The 21,238-nt window shown below is 47.7% G+C and overlaps 1 protein-coding gene across 12 annotated transcripts in view; it reads right to left on the minus strand.

The window, feature by feature from the left end:
* The window catches only part of ZNF605 (zinc finger protein 605), a 39,353-nt gene that overhangs the window by 8,237 nt on the left and 9,878 nt on the right, over positions 1–21,238 (minus strand). For 9 of the 12 annotated variants that reach the window (XM_037994716.2, XM_037994743.2, XM_073021281.1 and 6 more), the window contains 3 exons: positions 17,883–18,059; positions 4,706–4,826; positions 4,356–4,448 (listed from right to left, as the gene is read on the minus strand). In XM_037994716.2, the coding sequence (XP_037850644.2) occupies positions 4,356–4,448; positions 4,706–4,826; positions 17,883–17,897 (229 nt within the window). In that variant the 5' untranslated portion in view covers positions 17,898–18,059. Of the gene's footprint in view, positions 1–1,826; positions 3,930–4,355; positions 4,449–4,705; positions 4,827–17,882; positions 18,060–18,330; positions 18,456–21,238 lie in introns of those variants that run through there. The other 3 variants (XM_073021280.1, XM_073021284.1, XM_073021283.1) reach the window with 3 other exon arrangements.

The raw sequence follows: 21,238 nt of genomic DNA on the forward strand, positions 1-21,238 counted from the left end.
TTTGATGATATTCTTTACTAGCAATTGTGGGGTAATATTCTCAGGAAGTACTCTGCAAGATGAAAAGATCTGGCACGGTCTCAAATATAAAACGAGGCTGGGCCTGGTGGCAGCTCACACCTACAATCCCAGCACTTTGGGAGGCTGAGGTGGGAGGACTGCTTGTCTTCAGCCCAGGAGTTTGAGACCAGCCTGGGCAACATACAGAGAACCTGTCTCTACAAATATTTTTTTTCTAAAATTAGCCATGTGTGGTGGTGCACACCTTAAGTCCCAGTTACTTGTGAGGCAGAGGGGGTGGATCACTATAGCCTGAGAGGTTGAGGTTGCAGTGAGCCATAACTGCATCACTGCACTCCACCCTAGGAGACAGTGAGACAGAGGCTCAAAACAAACAACAAACAAAAACAAACAAACAAAAAAACCCCAAAAAACTACTCTTTTCTTGAGGTGAAAAGCCTCAACTAATTTTCAGACATCAGAATTTCAGATGAAGCAGGCTGGCTGTGGTGACTGATGCCTGGAATCCCAGCACTTTAGGAGGCTGAGGTGGGTGGATCACTTGACCCCAGGAGTTCAAGACCAGCCTGGCCAACATATTGAAACCCCATCTCTACCCAAATACAAAAATTAGCCGGGTGTGGTGGTGCATGCCCGTAATCCCAGCTACTTGGGAGGCTGAGATGGGAGGATCACTTGAGCCTGGGAGGTGGAGGTTGTGTGAGCCGAGAGTGAGCCACTGCACGTCAGCCTGGGTGACTGAGACCCCATCTCAAAAATAAAATGGAATTTCAGAGGAGGCACCACTGCTGATATGGAAAATTAAAGTGTTGGTCAGGTGTGGTGGCTCATGCCTGTAATCCCAGCACTTTGGGAGGTCAAGGTGGGCGAATCATGAGATCAGGAGATCGAGACCATCCTGGCCAACATGGTGAAACCCCATCTCTACTAAAAATACAAAATTAGCTGGGTGTGGTGGCGCGTGCCTGTAATCCCAGCTACTCAGGAGGCTGAGGCAGGAGAATCACTTGAACCAGGGAGTCAGAGGTTGCAGTGAGCTGAGATTGCACCACTGCACTCCAGCCTGGCAACACAGAGAGACTCCTAAGAAAGAGAGGGAGGGAGGGAAGGAAGGAAGGAAGGAAGGCAGGAAGGAAGGAAGGAAGGAACATTTAGTGTTTCAGGCATAAATAAATATGATAATACTATTCATTGAGATGAAAAACACTATGCAAAGAAGTTTGAAGATCAAAAGCAAGAGTCATGTAGACAAGTGTGAGATCCACTTGAAGAGTTTACAGAAAATTGTTTTATAAGGTGTGAGAACAAAGGAAAACAATAATTTTAAATTAAAATCAAATCAAGATGCGATTAAAAATATGTCTATCCAGGCCAGGCGTGGTGGCTCACGCCTGCAATCTCAGCACTTTGGGAGGCTGAGGCAGATTACGAGGTCAAGGGATTGAGACCAGCCTGGTCAACATGGCAAAATCCCGTCTCTACTAAAAATACAAAAACTAGCCAGGCGTGGTGGAGCACACCGGTAATCCCAGCTACTCGGGAGGCTGAGGCAGGAGAATTGCTTGAATCTGGGAGGCAGAGGTTGCAGTGAGCTTAGATTGTACCACTGCACTCCAGCCTGGCGACAGAGTGAGACTTCGTCTCAAAAAAAACAACAACAACAACAAAAAAAGTCTATCCAAATTAATGAATTAAATGGTAAACAATAATAAAGTAGTTTATATGTAGACTTAAAAGTAGTATTTTGCGATTTTTTAGTCAGGATATCACTGTGTTGCCCAAGGAATGAAGAGGTAGGGTCATACCTCACTGCAGCTGCAAACTCCCAGGCTGAAGTGATCCTTCTGCCTCAGTCACAAAAGTAGCTGGGACTGTTGGTGTGTGCCAGCATGCCTGGCTAATTTTTCATTTTCTTCTTGTAGAGATGGGGTCTTGCTATGTTGCCCGGGCTGGCCTTCAACTCCTGGCCTCAAGCAATACTTCTGTCTTGGCCTCCCAAAGCACTGGGATTACAGGCATGAGCCACCATATCACGCCCACCAAAATGTCATTTTGATGGCACACAAACAAATACCCTCTTTCTTTCTTTCCTTCATAGTACTTATCAAATAGGTAATCCTTTTACTCATATCTCTCCCAGTAGAATGTAAACTGTATGAGGGTAGGGAACAGATTTGTCTTTTTCACTAATGTACCCCCACTGCATAGCACATAACAAGCCCTCAATATAGGTAGGATAAATATTATTCACTTATCATTGAGCTTCTAAAGTAGTTCCTTTCAGTATCATTAATCTTGAGAATTTTGCACTTTAACACAAATGCTTCATGTTCAAATACTGAATTGCTGAATATTTTATGGTTTTATATTGTCTTCTAAATTAAAATCCTACAAAGTTATTTCATGACTCATTTCTTTTCAATTCCTCTCATTCCACGTGAGAAGTGGGTCTAAATTAATAGGGGAACATAATATCTATCTTTACAGCTTTTCCAAACTGCACATACTCAGACCTAAGAAACAATGGGAGTGGTACCTAGATATCTGCAACCTGAAACATTTCCCTGCTCTGCATTATGGCTCACTCCTGTAATCCCAGCACTTTGGGAGGCCAAAGCAGAGGATCACTTGAGCCCAGAGTTTGAGACCAGCCTGGGCAACATAGTGAGATCCTGTCTCTCCAAAAAAGCCAAAATTTTTAAAATTAGCTGGGTGTGGTGGTAGTCTCAGCTACTGGGGAGGCTGAAGTGGAAGGAGCTCATGAGTCCAGACAGGTCAAGGCTGCAGTGAGCTGTGACTGTGCCACTATACTCCAACCTGGGTGACAAAGGGAGACCTTATCTAAAAAAAAATTAAAAATAAATATTTCCCAAAGTAGATGCTTAGATGGAAACTTTTCTACTGAAGAAACATCTGACAAACAAGACTTTTCTTTATTTGGCTCCATAATAACCAATTTTTAAAAATCAAATAAGTACATACCACAAATTCCACAGAGAGCACAGACTACGCTACTGGCCATCTTTCTTCATGGGGCAAAAAATCTTAGGACCTAGTTGTTTTAGGAATTTCAGACAATGTCTCATCAGGCCTGAGTTACTATACTATAGACGCTACATGGGTAGAGATTTCAGGAAAAGCTGTGAGTCGAGGAACATTCACTGGAGTTGAAGAAAAGAGCCGAAAGTGAAGTCTACCTGGGGAAACTGTACCATAATCAAAGGCACAGATGCAGAGAAAAATTTCAGAAGAGCAGTGAGGAAGAATCTAGCCGAAATGGAGTTAATAATGACTTCTATGCACAGAAAAATAAATGGAGAGATAAGATGTTCCCATACCACGAGGTTCTTCAACATAAAGGTAACGGGTACTTAAACCCACCTGACTATGTGATGGGATGGGAGGGAAGCTTTAGAGAAGTTAAACATCAAATGTACCAGAAAAATGCACTGGGAACTGACTTGAAAATCCTTAAGTCTGTACAGAGGAAGGTAAGAAGCAAAATCTCCTTACTATGTTTAAAGTATTAGGGTTTTTTTATGTGCTTTTGTTTTTAGTGACAAGGTCTCACTCTGTTGCCTAGCACATCCGTGGCTCACTGCAGCTTCCAGCTCCTGGGCTCAAGCAATCCTCCCACTTCAGCCACCCAAGCAGCTGGCACTAGAGGTGCACACCAGCATATTTGGCTAAGTTATTATTATTATTATTATTAGTAGTAGTAGTAGTAGTAGTCGTAGTAGTAGACATGGGGTCTTGCTTTGTTGCCCAGGTTGGTCTCAAACTCCTGGCCTTACGTGACTATCGTGCCTTGCCCTCTCCCCAACCTCCAAAGCATGAGGATTACAGGCATGAGCTACTGCGCCCGGCCTAGATCTTCATTCTGTATCAGTGGGTTCATCTTCTACTCTCTGTGGTTTTAAAATAGAAATACATCAAATTACAGGAAGAGAAGAAAAATAATAAATTAAAAGTTTAAGTTTAAATAAACTCAAAGGCAATCAGTGTTATCTAAAAGAAGAAAAAAACTATGAATTCATAAAGAGAGCCTTAACCAAGAAAGTGGGGTTCTAATGGCCACCAATCTGTGCCACTGAATAAGATGGATACATTTCATCATAAACTCCATAGAGAAAAGACACATCCCGATGTGGAGAACAGGTTATGGAGCACATCTGTTAAAAATCATGAAGAACTCATGTCACCAATCTTGAGTGAATTTTAAAGATTCAGGAACTTTAAACAGTTTTATAAACAACATTTTAAAAGTGCCCACCTGTCATCAAAAACCAGAGAGTAAATGTTCACTGTATCTCATAAACCTGATTATTCCTCACCTGAAAAGTTTTGATTTAGGATTTCTTGACCTATTATCCATGGATCTTGTTGTTCCAGTTTGAAAATTGCATCAGGTTTGAGAATTTGATAACCTGTCGATTGGAAACACAGAGGACTTGGACCTAAATGCTTGGGCTAAGAGTCTTAAATATGAAGAATGTTTTATTACAAAGGCTGTGAAATAAAAAGCAAGTGAATGAAAATCTTTCAATTTAGTATAAAAGTCAAATAATCTTTGACATGTAAAACTTACGTCCAAAATCAACAAACACCTCACAGGCCAAACAGTTACTGGCCATACAGTAAGTTACATAAGAATGTTCTTACTCAAGAAGAAGAATGTTCTTACCCAAGAAAATCAGATTGCTATAGTTCTCCAACATCACATCCCTGTACAAGTTCTTCTGAGTAGGATTAAGTAGCTGCCATTCCTCCAACGTGAAATCCACAGCCACATCCTCAAATGATATCTGGAAAAGCACAATCCCTGTTAAACCTGAAGTGGTTCTCACTTGGTCTTGTAAAATACTTCCTTCTGTATTTGTGGCAGGCGGCCTCTAAGATGGCCCCTGTGACCTCTGACTCTGGTATTCATGCTTTTGCGTAATCCTCCCCTCTTGACTGTGGGCTGGACTCACTGACTCATTCTCCTGAACAGAATAGGGGAACATGATGAGATGCCAATTCCAAGACTAGGTTAGAAAGAAATGCAACTTCTATCCTGGGCACTCTTTCTCTCTGGAGGAGTCTGGCTGCTGTGTTGTAAGGTCGCCATGTGGAAGCTCATGTGCCACGGCACTGAGGCTTCCCAACAGTCACTGAGTGAGCCTGGAGGAGCCAGCTCCTTCCTCGCTGCACCCTGAGATGACGGCAGCCCTTCTCAACACCTTCATCACTGCACCATGTGGGACCCTCAACTGAAACCAACTGGGAAGCACCTGGCAGATTCCTAAGCCCAGAAACTGTGAGATCAATGTTTGCTGTTTTCAGCCCCTGAGGTTTGGGGTAATTTGTTACACAATAACTAATACAATACAATATAATATAACATAATATAAAATAATCTTGAATTACGCTTTGAGCAAGAAATGTTTAAAAATACACACACACACACACACACATATGTGTGTGTGTGTGTGTGTGTATATATATATATATATATATATATTTTTTTTTTTTTTTTTTTTTTTTTGGGAGGCAGAGTCTCGCCCTGTTGCCCAGACTGGAGTACAATGGTGTGATCTCGGCTCATTGCAACCTCTGCCTCCCAGGTTCAAATGATTATCCTGCCTCATCCTCCTGAGTAGCTGGGATTACAGGCACTCGCCACCACTCCCAGTTAATTTTTGTATTTTCAGTAGAGATGGGGTTTCACCATGTTGGCCAGGCTGGTCTTGAACACCTAACCTCGTGGTCTGCCCGCCTCGGACTCCCAAAGTGCTGGGATTACAGGCATGAGCCACCGCACCCAGCTTAAAAATATTTATCATTGTGAATTCATTCATCCATCGACCTATCCACTGAACAAGAAACCAGAATAGGTTGTCTTTAAACAATACAGTGGTTCTTAAAGAAGGTGCCACTGGTATTTGAGAACCAATTTTAGCTAAGTAACATTGTCCCATGCAGTTAAGCCCTTCAGCATGTCTGGCCTCTGTCTGCTAATGACAGTAATCTCTCTCAGTCACTGGCTGGGCACGGTGGCTCATGCCTGTAATCCCAGCACTTTGGGAGGCTGAGGTGGGTGGATCACCTGAGGCCAGGAATTCAAGACCAGCCTGGCCAAAATGGCGAAACTCCATCTCTACTAAAAATACACACACACACACACACACACACTCAGCTGGGCATGGTGGCGGGCGCCTGTAATCCCAGCTACTAGGGAGACTGAGGCAGAAGAATCACTTAAACCTGGGAGATAGAGGTTGCAGTGAGCCACGATTGCACCCCTACACTCCAGCCTGGGCAACAGAGTGAGACTCTATCTCAAATAAATAAATAACAAAACAAACAAACAAAAAAACCACTCTCTTCCCTCTGGGCGTGATTCTGCTCCCAAGTAAGAACAACTGGCCAGCGATTTTAGATATCTTCCAAAACACACATATTGAGCAATTAAGATTCCAGGAACTATCTGGGTGCGGTGGCTCACTCCTGAAATTCCAGCACTTTGGGAGGCTGAGGCGGGTGGATCACCTGAGGTCAGGAGTTGGAGACCAGCCTGGTCAACATGGTGAAACCCCATCCTATTAAAAATACAAAATCAGCCAAGCGTGGTGGTGCATGCCTGTAATCCCAGCTACTCGGGAGCCTGAGACAGGAGAATCCTTTGAACCCTGGAGGCGGAGGTTGCAGTGAGCCAAGATTGCGCCACTGCACTCCAGCCTGGACAATAGAGCAAGATTTCATCTCAAAAAAAAAAAAAAAAGAAAAAGAAAAGAAAAGAAAAAAGATTCCAGGAACCATAACAGGTATCAGAAATTTAAAAATGAGTAGAAAAATATCATGTTCTCAAGTACCCTTCAGGCCAGAGTGAATAAGGCTACAGGACTATGAAACTAGCATTTACAGAATATAGAGACAAAACAGGGATAAAAACACTGGATTTGACAACACTGGCTCAGGTGCTATAAAGAAGTAAGGCTTATGAAGGGTCTCTAGAAAGTCCTGGTCACAGAGAGGGATGAGGAAAAGGACACTCTCAAGGCAGCAGCATGAGCAAAGGCATGGAAACAGAGTGTGTTTTCTCAGGGATGAAAGTTCAGGAATATAAGAGAGGAAGTGGGAGTGGGAGCGGTGGGAAAGGTCCTGGCCTCTTTAAAAGGGAAAGTGGAAAACTTGAGAGGTAAGCAGAGGCCAGCCTCCATTTGGACTCGGGTAAATTTGAACATTCCTGTCCCAACAGTTACAAGGAACATAGAAGAAAGGAGAAAGGCTTAGAACAAGCCCAAGCATAGAGGATTAATAGGTTATTTTCCTTCATAAAGCTGGAAGACAAGGAGTACTCTGTGTGTGGGTCAATGAAAAATAAAAATCAAAGAAAATTAATTTCTTGCCTCAAATGTTAGTGTTACACAAAGAGGTCAGAAATTGTCCCTGAGAATTATAACAAGCTAGATTTAGATAGGTGTATGGGCTGAACTCCAGTATAGATGTGTTTTGCAAAAACCTTAAGCACAGAGTTCTAAAGTGTTTTTGAGGGTGACGTGCATTCAGGCATCCAGCAGAATCAAATGCAAATTCTATTTAGAGAAAGAGATCCAAATAATTCTCATAAGGTTCAAGAAAAATGAGTACAGAGTAAAAGAGAAACCAGAATGCACACATTAAAAAAAAAATTGGCTGGGTGCGGTGGCTCATGCCTGTAATCCCAACATTTTGGGAAGCTGAGGCGGGCGGGTCACCTGAGGTCAGGAGTTCGAGACCAGCCCGGCCAACACGGGGAAACTCTGTCTCTACTAAAAGTGCAAAAATTAGCTGGACATGGTGGCATGTGCCTGGATTCCCAGCTACTCAGGAGGCTGAGACAGGAGAATCACTTGAACCCGGGAGGCGGAGGTTGCAGAGAGCTGAGACCGCGCCACCGCACTGCAGCCTAGGCGACAAGAGTGATACTCCATCTCATAAAATAAATAAATAAAATAAAAAATAAAAGAAATCTATTTATTTACGTATTTATTTTGAGATGGAGTCTTACTCTGTTGCCCAGGCTGGAACGCAATGATGCGATCTTGGCTCACTGTAACCTCTGCCTCCCAGGTTCAAGCGATTCTCCTGCCTCAGCCTCCCGAATAGCTGAGATTACAGGCACACGCCACGATGCCTGGGTAACTTTTATATTTTCAGTAGAGATGGGGTTTTGCCATGTTGGTCAGGCTGGTCTTGAACTCCTGACCTCAGGTGATCCACCCGCCTCAGCCTCCCAAAGTGCTGGGATTACAGGCGTGGGCCACCTTGCCTGGCCTGAGAAATCTAATTTTTAAAAAAGACAGGAGAGGTATAAAAGACTTGAGATATTTGAACTGTCAGCACAGAATATAAAATAAATACATTTAATATATTCAAAGAAATAAAAGATGCCAATGAAAGTATGAAAAAGAATCAGAAGGCTATACAAATGAATAAATGGATTTGAAAAAGAATGAAATACAACTCCTAGAGATAAAGTGCATAGTAAGTAAAGTTAAGAAGTCAACGGAAGGGCTTAAGAGTAGATTAGAAAAAGATGAAGAGGGAATAAGTGAATTGGAAGACAGACCAGAAGAAATTCATAATGAAGCAAAAGAACAGAAATGGAAAATATAAAGCAACCCAGCTATATGCTGCCTATGAAAGAGGCACATTTATGTTCCAAATAGTTTAAACATAAAAGCACTCACATTACTTGATTTCAAGATTTCCTATACAAGCACAGTAATTAAGACAGGATGGAATTTGTGAAAGGATAAAAACACAGGTTAATGGAACAGAACAGAGAACTCGAAAATAAGCCCCTACAAATATACTCAATTGTTTCACAAAAGTACAAAAAGCAATTCTACAGTCTTTGTGACAAATAATGTCAGAATAATTTTATACTCATAAGCAAAAGAAGAGATCTCAACACATACCTCACACCTTATATCAAAACTAACTCAAAATGGACCACAGACCTAAACACAAAAAACTATAAACCTTTTAGAATAAAACCAAAGAAAACCTGTATGACTTTGGGTTTGGCAATAAGTTAGATACCACACCAAAGGCCTGATCAATTTAAGAAAAAAATTTGATAAATTGGACTTTTTCAAAATTAAGAACTTTTGTTCTGTGAAAAACAATGTTAAGAGAAATAGAAGATATGGCACAGACTAAGAGAAAATTATTTGCAAATTACATACCTGCTAAAGCACTCATATCCAGGATATAAAGAACTATTAATAAGAAAATAATCCCATTTTAAAAATTAGCAAAATATCTTGACATTTCACCAAAGAAAACACATGGATGGTGGCCAGGCGTGGTGGCTCATGCCATGCCTGTAATCCCAGCACTTTGGGAGGCCGAGGCAGGAGGATCACCTGAGGTCAGGAGTTTGAGACCAGCCTGGCCAACATGGTGAAACCCCATTTCTACTAAAAATACAAAAATTAGCTGGGTGTGGTGATGCACACCTGTAATCCTACCTACTGGGGAGACTGAGGGAGGATAACTGCTTGAACCTGGGAGGCAGAGGTTGCAGTGAGCCAAGGTTGTGCTACTGCACTCCAGCCTGGGCGACAAGAGTGAAACTCTGACTCAAAAAAAAAAAAAAAAAAGAAAAAAGAAAATGCATGGATGGAAAGTACACATCGGAAAAGATGTTCAATATCATGTCAAAAGGTGAATGCAAATTAAAACTATAATGAAATACTACTATGTACTTATTAGAAGGCTAAAACTAAACACACATACACACACACACACCCCTGACAAATATCAGCGAGGATTCAGAGCAACAGCAGCTCTCATTCATTGTGGTGGGCATGTAAAATGTACAGCAGCTTTGGAAAACATTTTGGCAGTTTCTTACAAAGTTGAACACAGACTTACCACACAACCCAGCAATCCCACTCCTAGGCGTTCACTCAAGTAGTGAACTGAAAACTTACATTCACCTGAATATTTATGTTCAAACCTATATGGAGATGAATGCTTTATTCAAAACTGCTAAAAAGTGGAAGCAACCAAGATGTCCTTCAATGAGTGAATGGATAGAGACTGTGGCCCATCCATACATGGGATAGTATTCAAGGGAACCACATGCCAAGGAAAAGGAACAAACTACCGACAAGATATGAATGAATCTCAAAGGTATGCTGAGTGAGAAAAGCCACTGTCAACAGGTCACATACATGATCCCATTTGTTTTTTTATTTTTATTTTATTTCTTGAGACAGAATCTCACTCTGTTGCCCAGGCTGGAGTGCAGTGGTGCAATCTTGGTCCACTGCAACCTCTGCCTCCCAGGTTCTAGCGATTCTCCTGACTCAGCCTCCCAAGTAGCTGGGATTACAGGTGCACACCACCACACCGGCTAATTTTTGTATTTTTAGTAGAGACGGGGTTTCTCCATGTGGCCAGGCTGGTCTCGAACTCCCGACCTCAGGTGATCTGCCCACCTTGGCCTCCTAAAGTGCTGGGATTACAGGAATGAGCCACCATGCCTGGCTGACATGATTCCATTTATAGGACATTCTGGAAAAGGCAAAGCTGTAGTGACTGAGAACAGATCAGTGGTGGCCAGGGATAAGGGATGCGTGGCCACAAAGGGGCCGCACAGAGTTCCTGTGGGGTGACAGAACTGTTCTGTCCTGACTGTGATGTTGATTACATGAACTTGGACATGTTTTAAAACTCCTCTGAGGAAGCTGGCTCCTGGTTAAAAAGCTCTGTGTGAAATTTCAGGCCCAAACATAAACAATTACCAAGCCTTTACCTTGTGGGCCTCATGGAGGAAAACTGCCCTCCCCACAACAGACGTGGTGTACGGCCAACATACTGTGGATGCTACAGGACAATGATGTGGTCCCCGTTCCTGAATGTACTGTTGTTACTGATGTCCCATCTATGTACACCCCTGCCAGCCTTTGCCCCAGTCCCTGATGGGAACTGCTGCAGTTAGGGCCATTACAGAGCAGCACACGGAAGACTGAATCCACCTGATGCACAGGCTATCGCTAGTTCCCTGGCCCTTGGATCAGGCCGCCAGCAAGCCTCAGACGGGCACGTAAAACAAGGTTCCCAGTGGAGACAAGACTTTTTCAAAAAAAATAATTTCAACTCTTCCTTTCAGAGTCACAGGTACATGTGCAGGTTTGTTCCACGGGTTTACTGTGTAATGCTGAGGTTTGGGGTACGACTGATCCTGTCACCCATGTGGTGAGCGCAGAACACAACAGGCTTCCCTCTTCCCTCCCTCCCCACGTTTGAGGTCCCCAGTGTCTACTGGTCCCATCTTCCTGTACACATGTACCCAATGTTTTGCTGCCATTTATAAATAAGAACAGAGAATGCTGGGAAAAGGGCTTGTGCGGTGCCTGCATAAACTGGCCATAAAAATATGGGACAATAAGCCGTGGAAAGCCACGAGAGGCCTCTGAGGAGGAAAGTCTTCTAATTGCCATCATGTTCCCATGCTCAGAGCAAGACCTGCTCTCTTATCTATAAACACTGTGTTCAAGGAGAAAGACACTCCTTTGAAGCACTGGAATGTGGCCAGATACGCTGGCTCCTAGTTAGGCCCACTCCCCACAGCTGCTCTCCGATAAGTTAAAGAATAAATCAGCAGTTAAGTTTACGCTGCTTCAGCATAAAGAAAATTTACCCAAACCACCACTGCTATAGATGAGGTGTATGACACACCACCCCCCTTTCACTGTTTCACCCCTGAACTTCTGCTTCTTAGATCTAAGTGACTGTACTCAGTAATAGTGTGGAGACCACACTTGGTGCCTTTTGCAGCCTCTATTTTGCAACCGGCCCCCGGGCTCCCACCTTTAAGAATTTTTTTTTTTTTGAGACGGACTGTCACTTTGTCGCCCAGGCTGGAGTACAGTGGCAGGATCTCTGCTCACTGCAAGCTCCGCCTCCCAGGTTTACGCCATTCTCCTGCCTCAGCCTCCCGAGTAGCTGGGACTACAGGCGCCCCCCACCACGACCGGCTTATTTTTTTGTATTTTTAGTAGAGACGGGGTTTCACCATGTTCGTCAGGATGGTCTTGATCTCCCGACCTCGTGATCCGCCCGCCTCGGCCTCCCAAAGTGCTGGGATTACAGGCGTGAGCCACCGTGCCCGGCCCCTTTATGAACGCTTAACCTGTCTCTTCTCATTCCTTTGTCACCACCGGACTTCGGGTACCCTACGGGTGGTGTTGAGGCTGGTCCCCAACAAGAGAACATTTGGTTTTCTGTTCCTGAGAACAAGACATTTAGATAAAAATCAGTTCTGCTCCTAAGAAGCATTTTGTTACCCATACGGGTGCTCACCAAAAAGACTCCAGTGCTGACCCAAGAAACACAACCACCCAACTGCGCTTGCTAAATGCAGACTAAGATGTTTTCACTCCAGAACAAGCAGATACGTGACTGACAGCCTCCTTACGGAGCCACGAGAAACGTCCCACAGCGATGCAGACACGGCCTAGACCGACCCTCCGCGCGTGCTGCTTCTGCTCTCAGAAGACGGTGAATCACAGGAAACAGTGTCCCGCCTTCCAGACTCCGGTCAAGGCTAACACTGCCCAAGGGCAGATTCCCAGGTCAATGGGCCATGACATTCTCGGCAGATAGATGAATGTTTCGCTGTTTCCTTGTGGTTCGGCCCAGCCAACCCCACACATTCCACTGACTCGGGCCACACTATGCAGGCCCGACACGACCAGATCTGCTTCCTGTTCAGGTTTCCTGAGCGCACTGCATCTGAGAACAGCCCCAGCCCAAGCTACACATCAATGGGCCCAATCATGGGGTGTCTGAGGAACCATATCGCCCACAAGCAACAGGGTAACTGACTGTTGTGCCGGACAACTTTGTTGGCTGCTGGGAGGGGACAAGATAACCGCAGCCTGGACTACGCAGCTCAGGCAAGTGGCCTCAGGCCTCATGCAGCCGTTCCCCGCGGGGCACTTCCCATGGGTACCTCCAGGCTGCTCTCCATCAGGCTCCTTCTCCAGGCTGCCCTCCGTCTCGCGCCCCTCTCCTCCAGGCTGCCCTCCATCACGCGCCCCTCTCCTCCAGGCTGCCTTCCATCAGGCTCCTTTTCCAGGCTGCCCTCCGTCTCGCGCCCCTCTCCAGGCTGCCCTCCGTCTCGCGCCCCTCTCCTCCAGGCTGCCCTCCATCATGCGCCCCTCTCCTCCAGGCTGCCTTCCATCAGGCTCCTTTTCCAGGCTGCCCTCCGTCTCGCGCCCCTCTCCTCCAGGCTGCCCTCCGTCTCACGCCCCTCTCCTCCAGGCTGCCCTCCATCATGCGCCCCTCTCCTCCAGGCTGCCTTCCATCACGCGCCCCTCTCCTCCAGGCTGCCCTCCATCATGCGCCCCTCTCCTCCAGGCTGCCCTCCATCACGCGCCCCTCTCCTCCAGGCTGCCTTCCATCAGGCTCCTTTTCCAGGCTGCCCTCCGTCTCGCGCCCCTCTCCAGGCTGCCCTCCGTCTCGCGCCCCTCTCCTCCAGGCTGCCCTCCGTCTCACGCCCCTCTCCTCCAGGCTGCCCTCCATCATGCGCCCCTCTCCTCCAGGCTGCCTTCCATCACGCGCCCCTCTCCTCCAGGCTGCCCTCCATCATGCGCCCCTCTCCTCCAGGCTGCCCTCCATCACGCGCCCCTCTCCTCCAGGCTGCCTTCCATCAGGCTCCTTTTCCAGGCTGCCCTCCGTCTCGCGCCCCTCTCCAGGCTGCCCTCCGTCTCGCGCCCCTCTCCTCCAGGCTGCCCTCCATCATGCGCCCCTCTCCTCCAGGCTGCCTTCCATCAGGCTCCTTTTCCAGGCTGCCCTCCGTCTCGCGCCCCTCTCCTCCAGGCTGCCCTCCGTCTCACGCCCCTCTCCTCCAGGCTGCCCTCCATCATGCGCCCCTCTCCTCCAGGCTGCCTTCCATCACGCGCCCCTCTCCTCCAGGCTGCCCTCCATCATGCGCCCCTCTCCTCCAGGCTGCCCTCCGTCTCGCGCCCCTCTCCTCCAGGCTGCCCTCCATCATGCGCCCCTCTCCTCCAGACTGCCCTCCATCATGCGCCCCTCTCCTCCAGGCTGCCCTCCATCACGCGCCCCTCTCCTCCAGGCTGCCTTCCATCAGGCTCCTTTTCCAGGCTGCCCTCCGTCTCGCGCCCCTCTCCAGGCTGCCCTCCGTCTCGCGCCCCTCTCCTCCAGGCTGCCCTCCATCACGCATACCTCTCCAGGCTGCCCTCCGTCTCGCGCCCCTCTCCTCCAGTTACAGATATCTCAGACTCCACAAGGCAAGAGGCAAGGCCCTTTCATCCCCTTCTGAAGACCCAAATAGACGGGAGATTATGTAAACCTATTGTTAAACCTTTTAAAAGTTCAGGATTTTGTGCTCACCACTTCTTAAACATGATACATCTTTTTGGTTAAGTTACATAAAAGTATTTTGTCCCTCTAGTATACAACCTTTCCAGATGGCACACATGAATGAAAACGGGGGATATTTTGTTCTTAAGTTTTGATTACTACATGGGACACAAATAACAGAAAAACAAAACAAAACTGGCACCTGGGGAGGCTCAGGGAAAGGGGAAAAATAATAATGATCTTTATTTTTCAGACCTGCTCCTAAAAGCTTTCTACTCCTCCTAAAAAACCAAACACAAGAACTCCTCATGCTGCCTTTCCATGGACTGTGGCTGCTGTGGACTTGGACCAGCTGCTGAGCCCACACCTCGGCTTCCTGAAGGTGCTGAGGAGGAGAGGCAGAGGACTGCCTCGGCTCCTGGGCTCTTTGCAGAACTCCTCCAGAGACTGTACACACTCTGATAAGGAGTGGACTAACAAACTGGTGTCACGGATAAACAAAATGGTTTGGAACTTAGTCCCAGGCAGGCCCTCTAAAGCCAAGGCCTACACCCAATGATCCAGACTGGACAGAGGCCCGACCATGGGGAGGCATGTTGGATCCCTGTTAACCTCACAACCTGAGGCGTGCGTGCCCAGCTGGGGCGTCTGACCTTGTGACGTTCTTTGTTTCTAGGGGACCACGTGTGCCCTCTGGGATTACACTGAGGACCTGTCTCAGCCTGGAAGACATTCAGGTCATGTTCAACTTTCTGGCCAGAGTTCTGCTGTGCCTGAATTGATGCCTCAGGCCAGGTAAAGAAGATGCACACAGATTCTTCTGGCTCTCCAGTGGGCTGTGAGGCATCTTTCCTGGCATGGCGACTGCCGAGGTGACTGCTGAGGCCATGTTCAGTCCTCCAGACCCGACCGTCTTGCCTGGAGTGGCGTCATCATAGCCGTGGTCTGCTGTTGCCTCAGACGATTTACCTGGTTATTGTCATGGCCTCTCAAAGTCTGACCTATTGGGGTCCACGATGAGGTAGCCTGTTTCACACTTAGGTCCTAACAAATCAAGGAGTGGAGTCAAGGAGTTCAGCTCCTGGTTAAAACCCGTAGTGCATGTTCAGGTGTAAGCACAGGCAATTACCAAGGCTTTACCCGGCAGGCCTCGGGGGAAAACTGCCCTCCCAACAGACCTGGTGCACGGCCAGAGCACTCTGGTCTCTGAGGGGAACTGCAGTCAGGGGTCGTGATCTCACACGTCTGCCTTCTTACCCAGGCACCTGCACTCCAGTCTCCTGAGGCCTTTCTCAGGTGCTAATGCAAGACCTCCTCATTGGGGTTGGGGAGAACCCTGAAGACACTTTTCCCCACTTTGACTCAGTACCTGGTACTTTTCTACTCCCAGCTCCTCCCTCCCTACCCCAGGGTCCAAAAAAACTGCTGGAGCTTTTTGTTCAGTGCTCCCTCGGCTGAGGGCAAAGAGTCAATCCCCACATCTGCCTGACACAACTGGCTCTTTGTCAGAGGCATTAGAACCAAAGCGACTCCATCTTGAGTGAGGGCAAATGAGGCTGGAACTTGCTGGGCAGCATTGCCAGGATGTGAGGTATTCCCGGCCTCTAGATGTTTACTGTTAAGGGAAAAGATTAATAATGTTTACTAAACAGACCCATGCCCAGGAATGTCCTGATGTCCCCATGTCTTGAGAACAAAAGCATTTCTAATGTTGCTTTAAAGATAATAACATTGACCGGGCGCGGTGGCTCAAGCCTGTAATCCCAGCACTTTGGGAGGCCGAGACGGGCGGATCACGAGGTCAGGAGATCGAGACCATCCTGGCTAACATGGTGAAACGCCATCTCTACTAAAAATACAAAAAACTAGCCGGGCGAGGTGGTGGGCGTCTGTAGTCCCAGCTACGTGGGAGGCTGAGGCAGGAGAATGGCGTGAACCTGGGAGGCGGAGCTTGCAGTGAGCTGAGATCTGGCATTGCACTCTAGCCTGGGTGACAAAGCGAGACTCTGTCTCAAAAAAAAAAAAAAAAAAAAAAGATAATAATATTGATTCTTATAAAATATAGTAATTAAGAAAATCAATCCTTTATCACAAACCCTTGTAGCTGAGCACATCTCCCTGTGACCGTCGTCGTTGTTGTCCTACGTATAAATGAGCCTTGTACCTAGGGCGGGCGCCTTCCTCCTCCTGCTTTCGGGAATGCCCTGCTCTGCCTATGGAGTAGCCATACTTTACTCCTTTATTCATTTAATTTTTTGAGACAGCGTCTCGCTCCATTGCCCAGGCTGGAGTGCAGTGGTACCACTCCTGGCGTAGGACTGAACATCAAAAAAAGAAAATATTAGGAAGAAAGGAAAGGAAGTAGGGAAAGGGTGAGAGGAGAGAGGCTAGTAGGTGGTAAGAATTCCTCTGAAAGGTGAGGGGACACCACAGTCTCTTTTCTAAGTCAACAAAGTATGGAAACAGCTGAACGCAGATCCCTGCATGCCAAGCCTTTGCCAACAGGAGCGGCATTTCTACCCAAAACACATCAACATTCCAGTGGAGAGAATACTTATGGACACCATTTAAAGGTTTCGTAATGATCAATTCTGCCAGATGATTTAAGTTTCTTTCCTAAAACTGAAATCTAGGTAGGATGTACACTCAAGACCTCATCTCAGTCCCTGAAGAAGGTAGGATGTGCACGCAAGACCCATCTCAGTCCTCGAAGAAACTGTGTTCTGAATTCTTTTTTTTTTTTTGAGACGGAGTCTCGCTCTGTTGCCCAGGCTGGAGTGCAGTGACCCAGTCTCAGCTCACTGCAAGCTCCGCCTCCCGGGTTCACGCCATTCTCCTGCCTCAGCCTCCCGAACAGCTGGGACTATAGGCGCCGGCCACCACGCCCGGCTAATTTTTTGTATTTTTAGTAGAGATGGGGTTTCACCGTGTTAGCCAGGATGGTCTCGATCTCCTGACCTCGTGATCCGCCCGTCTTGGCCTCCCAAAGTGCTGGGATTACAGGCGTCAACCACCGTGCCCGGCAGGATCCCATTTCTTATTGATCTCTTCCAACTTTAAGACTTTTGTATGACTCTTTTTCTAACTCTTCCACCCCGGTTGGAGTGCACTGATGTAATCCCAGCTCACTGCAATCTCCATCTCCTGGGTTCAAGTGATTCTCATGCCTCAGCTTCCCGAGTAGCTGGGAGGCTAATTTTTGTATTTTTAGTAGAGACGGGGTTTTGCCATATTGGCCAGGCTGGTCTCAAACTCCTGGCCTCAAATGATCTGCCCTCCTTGGCCTCCCAAAGGGCTGGGATTACAGGCGTGAGCCACCATGCCCAGCTGAGACTTTTGTATAATTCTATAATCTACTATGTGCTTCTTTTGACATCTTCTTTCCCAAGCTTATATTTTCTCTTATTTAAATGTATTTAGACCCTTCTGTGTGTTGCAGAGATTTCCATAAGCCTCATCACATCCACAAAACAGAGGATAAACCGATAACCCACCTGTGACTGGATCATTTTCCACTGCTCTTGGGAAACCCGCTGTTTTGTGACTTCTCTTAGTCCTGACACCCTGCAGTGGTCTCTGGTCAGTGGTCTGTAAACTGAGAATGCATTCTTGGTCTTGTGGGCTCTTCTTTCTTATCTCACATGAATTGTCTTGTTCCAGAGAGTTACTGCCTGTGGATGCAGTAGACATTTTATTTTAGATGATCTAATTAATTTGGAAACCTAAATCTTGGTGTTCTCTTGCTGGGAGCTCAGATTATTTAAAGCCTCAAACTAGATGTTGGGTAGGTTCACATCAGGGCTAGCAGGTGGGAAGCAGGGTGGAATGTGAGCTACTGGCATGTCTCCATCGGGTCTGACCTGCATCTAGGCCAGGTCTGCAGCACACACTGAACTTAACCACCCTGGCTCCACCCACAAATGCCAGATGGAAACCACTCACCCAGCTGGTTCAAGCAGACACCTCCAGAGGAGCACCCCTACGCCGAGCCGCTCAGCACCTCCAGAGGAGCACCCCTACGCCGAGCCGCTCAGCACCTCCAGAGGAGCACCCCTACGCCGAGCCGCTCAGCACCTCCAGAGGAGCACCCCTACGCCGAGCCGCTCAGCACCTCCAGAGGAGCACCCCTATGCTGAGCCGCTCAGCACCTCCAGAGGAGCACCCCTACGCCGAGCCGCTCAGCACCTCCAGAGGAGCACCCCTACGCCAAGCCGCTCAGCACCTCCAGAGGAGCACCCCTACGCCGAGCCGCTCAGCACCTACGCCGAACTGCTCAGCACCTCCAGAGGAGCACCCCTACGCCGAACCGCTCAGCACCTCCAGAGGAGCACCCCACACCGAGCCGCTCAGCACCTCCAGAGGAGCACCCCTACACCGAGCCGCTCAGCACCTCCAGAGGAGCACCCCTACGCCGAGCCGCTCAGCACCTCCAGAGGAGCACCCCTACGCCGAGCCGCTCAGCACCTCCAGAGGAGCACCCCTACACCGAGCCGCTCAGCACCTACGCCGAACTGCTCAGCACCTCCAGAGGAGCACCCCTACGCCGAGCCGCTCAGCACCTCCAGAGGAGCACCCCACACCGAACCGCTCAGCACAGACATCATGCAGCTCTGGAAATGCAATGAGGGCTTATTCATTCCGCAGAAATATTTCCTGGAGGTACCTACATCAAGTTATTTGTGTTAAGTGCTACAGAGTAAAATGCAACTTATTTCTAGGCAGGGTGGTAAACAGAAAATGGCCTTTAGATGGAGATGGTGAATCAGCCTGGGGTTCTGGCTCCCTACCCCCAAATCAGCCAGGAACAAAAGGAAAACATAGATCAGAGGAACGAATATAAGAGTAAAAAAAGAAAAAGAGACACCCCAGGGCAGACGCAGGGTGGGGTGAAGCTGAGGCATGGGTTTGAGGCTGAGCAGGGCCTGGCTGCAGCCGACAGTAGATGGGAGCCACAGGGGGCAGCAAGACACAAGGCAGGGCGTGTCTTACGTTGCCTCTTCCCCAGTTCACACTGGAACAGACACCGCCGGCACTTTCTTCAGAAATCAGCAGTAACAGCCCAGGCTGCTGGTTTCCAAGGTGTACCTGAGGCAGACCCCAATCCCTGCAGAACCGAGGAATCATGGAGGGTAAGGGCTGCAGCTGTTCTTTGGGTATTTTCTGACCTCCTGCCTCCAGCATCCCAGGGCTGGGAGTGTCAACTCTCGAGCAGCCCGGAATGGGGGCAGCTCAGAGCTGGAAGAGGGGGCACGATTCCCAGGTCTCCCCTTGGTCCTGGGCCCCTGAACGCCCCTCTGCTTCAAATCATCAGAAGTTTCAGAGACTAAAGCCTGGCCTTCAGCCTTTCTCCAACACGCATCTCCAGACAATGTGGGGAAGCAGCTGATACCCCGAGGGGAACGTGAGCTCACAGGCCTGGAAGAGCAAATATAGATTTAAAAGGAGGAAAAATCTCTAATTTTCCCTCATACCAAACAGAGAAAGAGATTCACCCCCGTTTGTTTGTTTGTTTGTTTTTTAGGAGGCTCAGTTTTGCTCTTGTAGCCCAGGCTGGAGTGCAGTGGCATGATCTCGGCTCACTGCAACCTTCGTCTCCAGGGTTCAAGCGATTCTCCTGCCTCAGTCTCCCAAGTAGCTGGGATTACAGGTGCACGCCACCACGCCTGGCTAATTTTTTGTATTTTTAGTAGAGACGGGGTTTTGCCATATTGGCCAGGCTGGTCTCGAACTCCTGACCTCAGGTGATCCACCCGCCTCGGCCTCCCAAAGTGCTGGGATTACAGGCGTGAGCCACCATGCCCGGCCACATTCTTTTTTTGAGACAGGGTCTTGCTGTCACCCGGGCTGGAGTGCAGTGGCATGATCTTGGCTCACCACAGCCTCGACCTTCCTGGACTCACGTGAATTCTCCCATCTCAGCCTCCTGAGTAGCTGGGACCACAGGTGTGCGCCACCACACCCAGCTAATTTTTGTATTTTTTGTAGAGACGGGGTTTTGCCTTGTTGCCCAGGTTGGCCTTGAACTCCTGGGCTCAAGTGATCCACTGGCCTCAGTCTCCCGAAGTGCTGGGACTACAGATGTGAGCCACCGTGTCCGGCCTCGTCGAACTTTTATTCAATGAGAAAATTTTTTTTTATTTTCTACTTGTGTGGAGAGGTCTTCTGGGTTGGCAGATTTTAGGTTTATTTCCCCAACAGGCCAAATAATCGGGTAACTAAGCATAACCATTATTTTAAAAACTTTTTCAAAGACCACAAACTGCACAAAAGATACCATCTTAGGCAGAAGATGGAAAAGACTGACCAAGATTGAAAATAAGCATAATGGCCGGGTGCGGTGGCTCAAGCCTGTAATCCCAGCACTTTGGGAGGCCGAGATGGGTGGATCACGAGGTCAGGAGATCGAGACCATCCTGGCTAACACGGTGAAACCCCATCTCTACTAAAAAAAAAATACAAAAAAATTAGCCGGGCGTGGTGGCGGGCGCCTGTAGTCCCAGCTACTCGGGAGGCTGAGGCAGGAGAATGGCGTGAACCCAGGAGGCGGAGCTTGCAGTGAGCTGATATTGCGCCACTGCACTCCAGCCTGGGCGACAGAGCAAGACTCCACCTCAAAAAAAAAAAAAAAAAAAAAAAAAAAAAGAAAATAAGCATAATGAACTCAAGAAGTACCACATCCTGGTGTATGTGAATGCTTACACTTTAAATTTCTTCACTGCTCGTGGACCAGGCCACTTAGATGAAGCCACACATGGAGTCAGAGCCAAAGAATCCAAGGGCATGCAGCTGCACAGCGATGCTCTTTCCTTCATCAGAATGAGTTTGAAAGGAAATGTCCAAAAAAAGTTTC

The sequence above is a fragment of the Chlorocebus sabaeus genome, chromosome 11 (genome assembly GCF_047675955.1).
Source record: "Chlorocebus sabaeus isolate Y175 chromosome 11, mChlSab1.0.hap1, whole genome shotgun sequence".
In the NCBI taxonomy this organism is placed as follows: domain Eukaryota; kingdom Metazoa; phylum Chordata; class Mammalia; order Primates; family Cercopithecidae; genus Chlorocebus; species Chlorocebus sabaeus.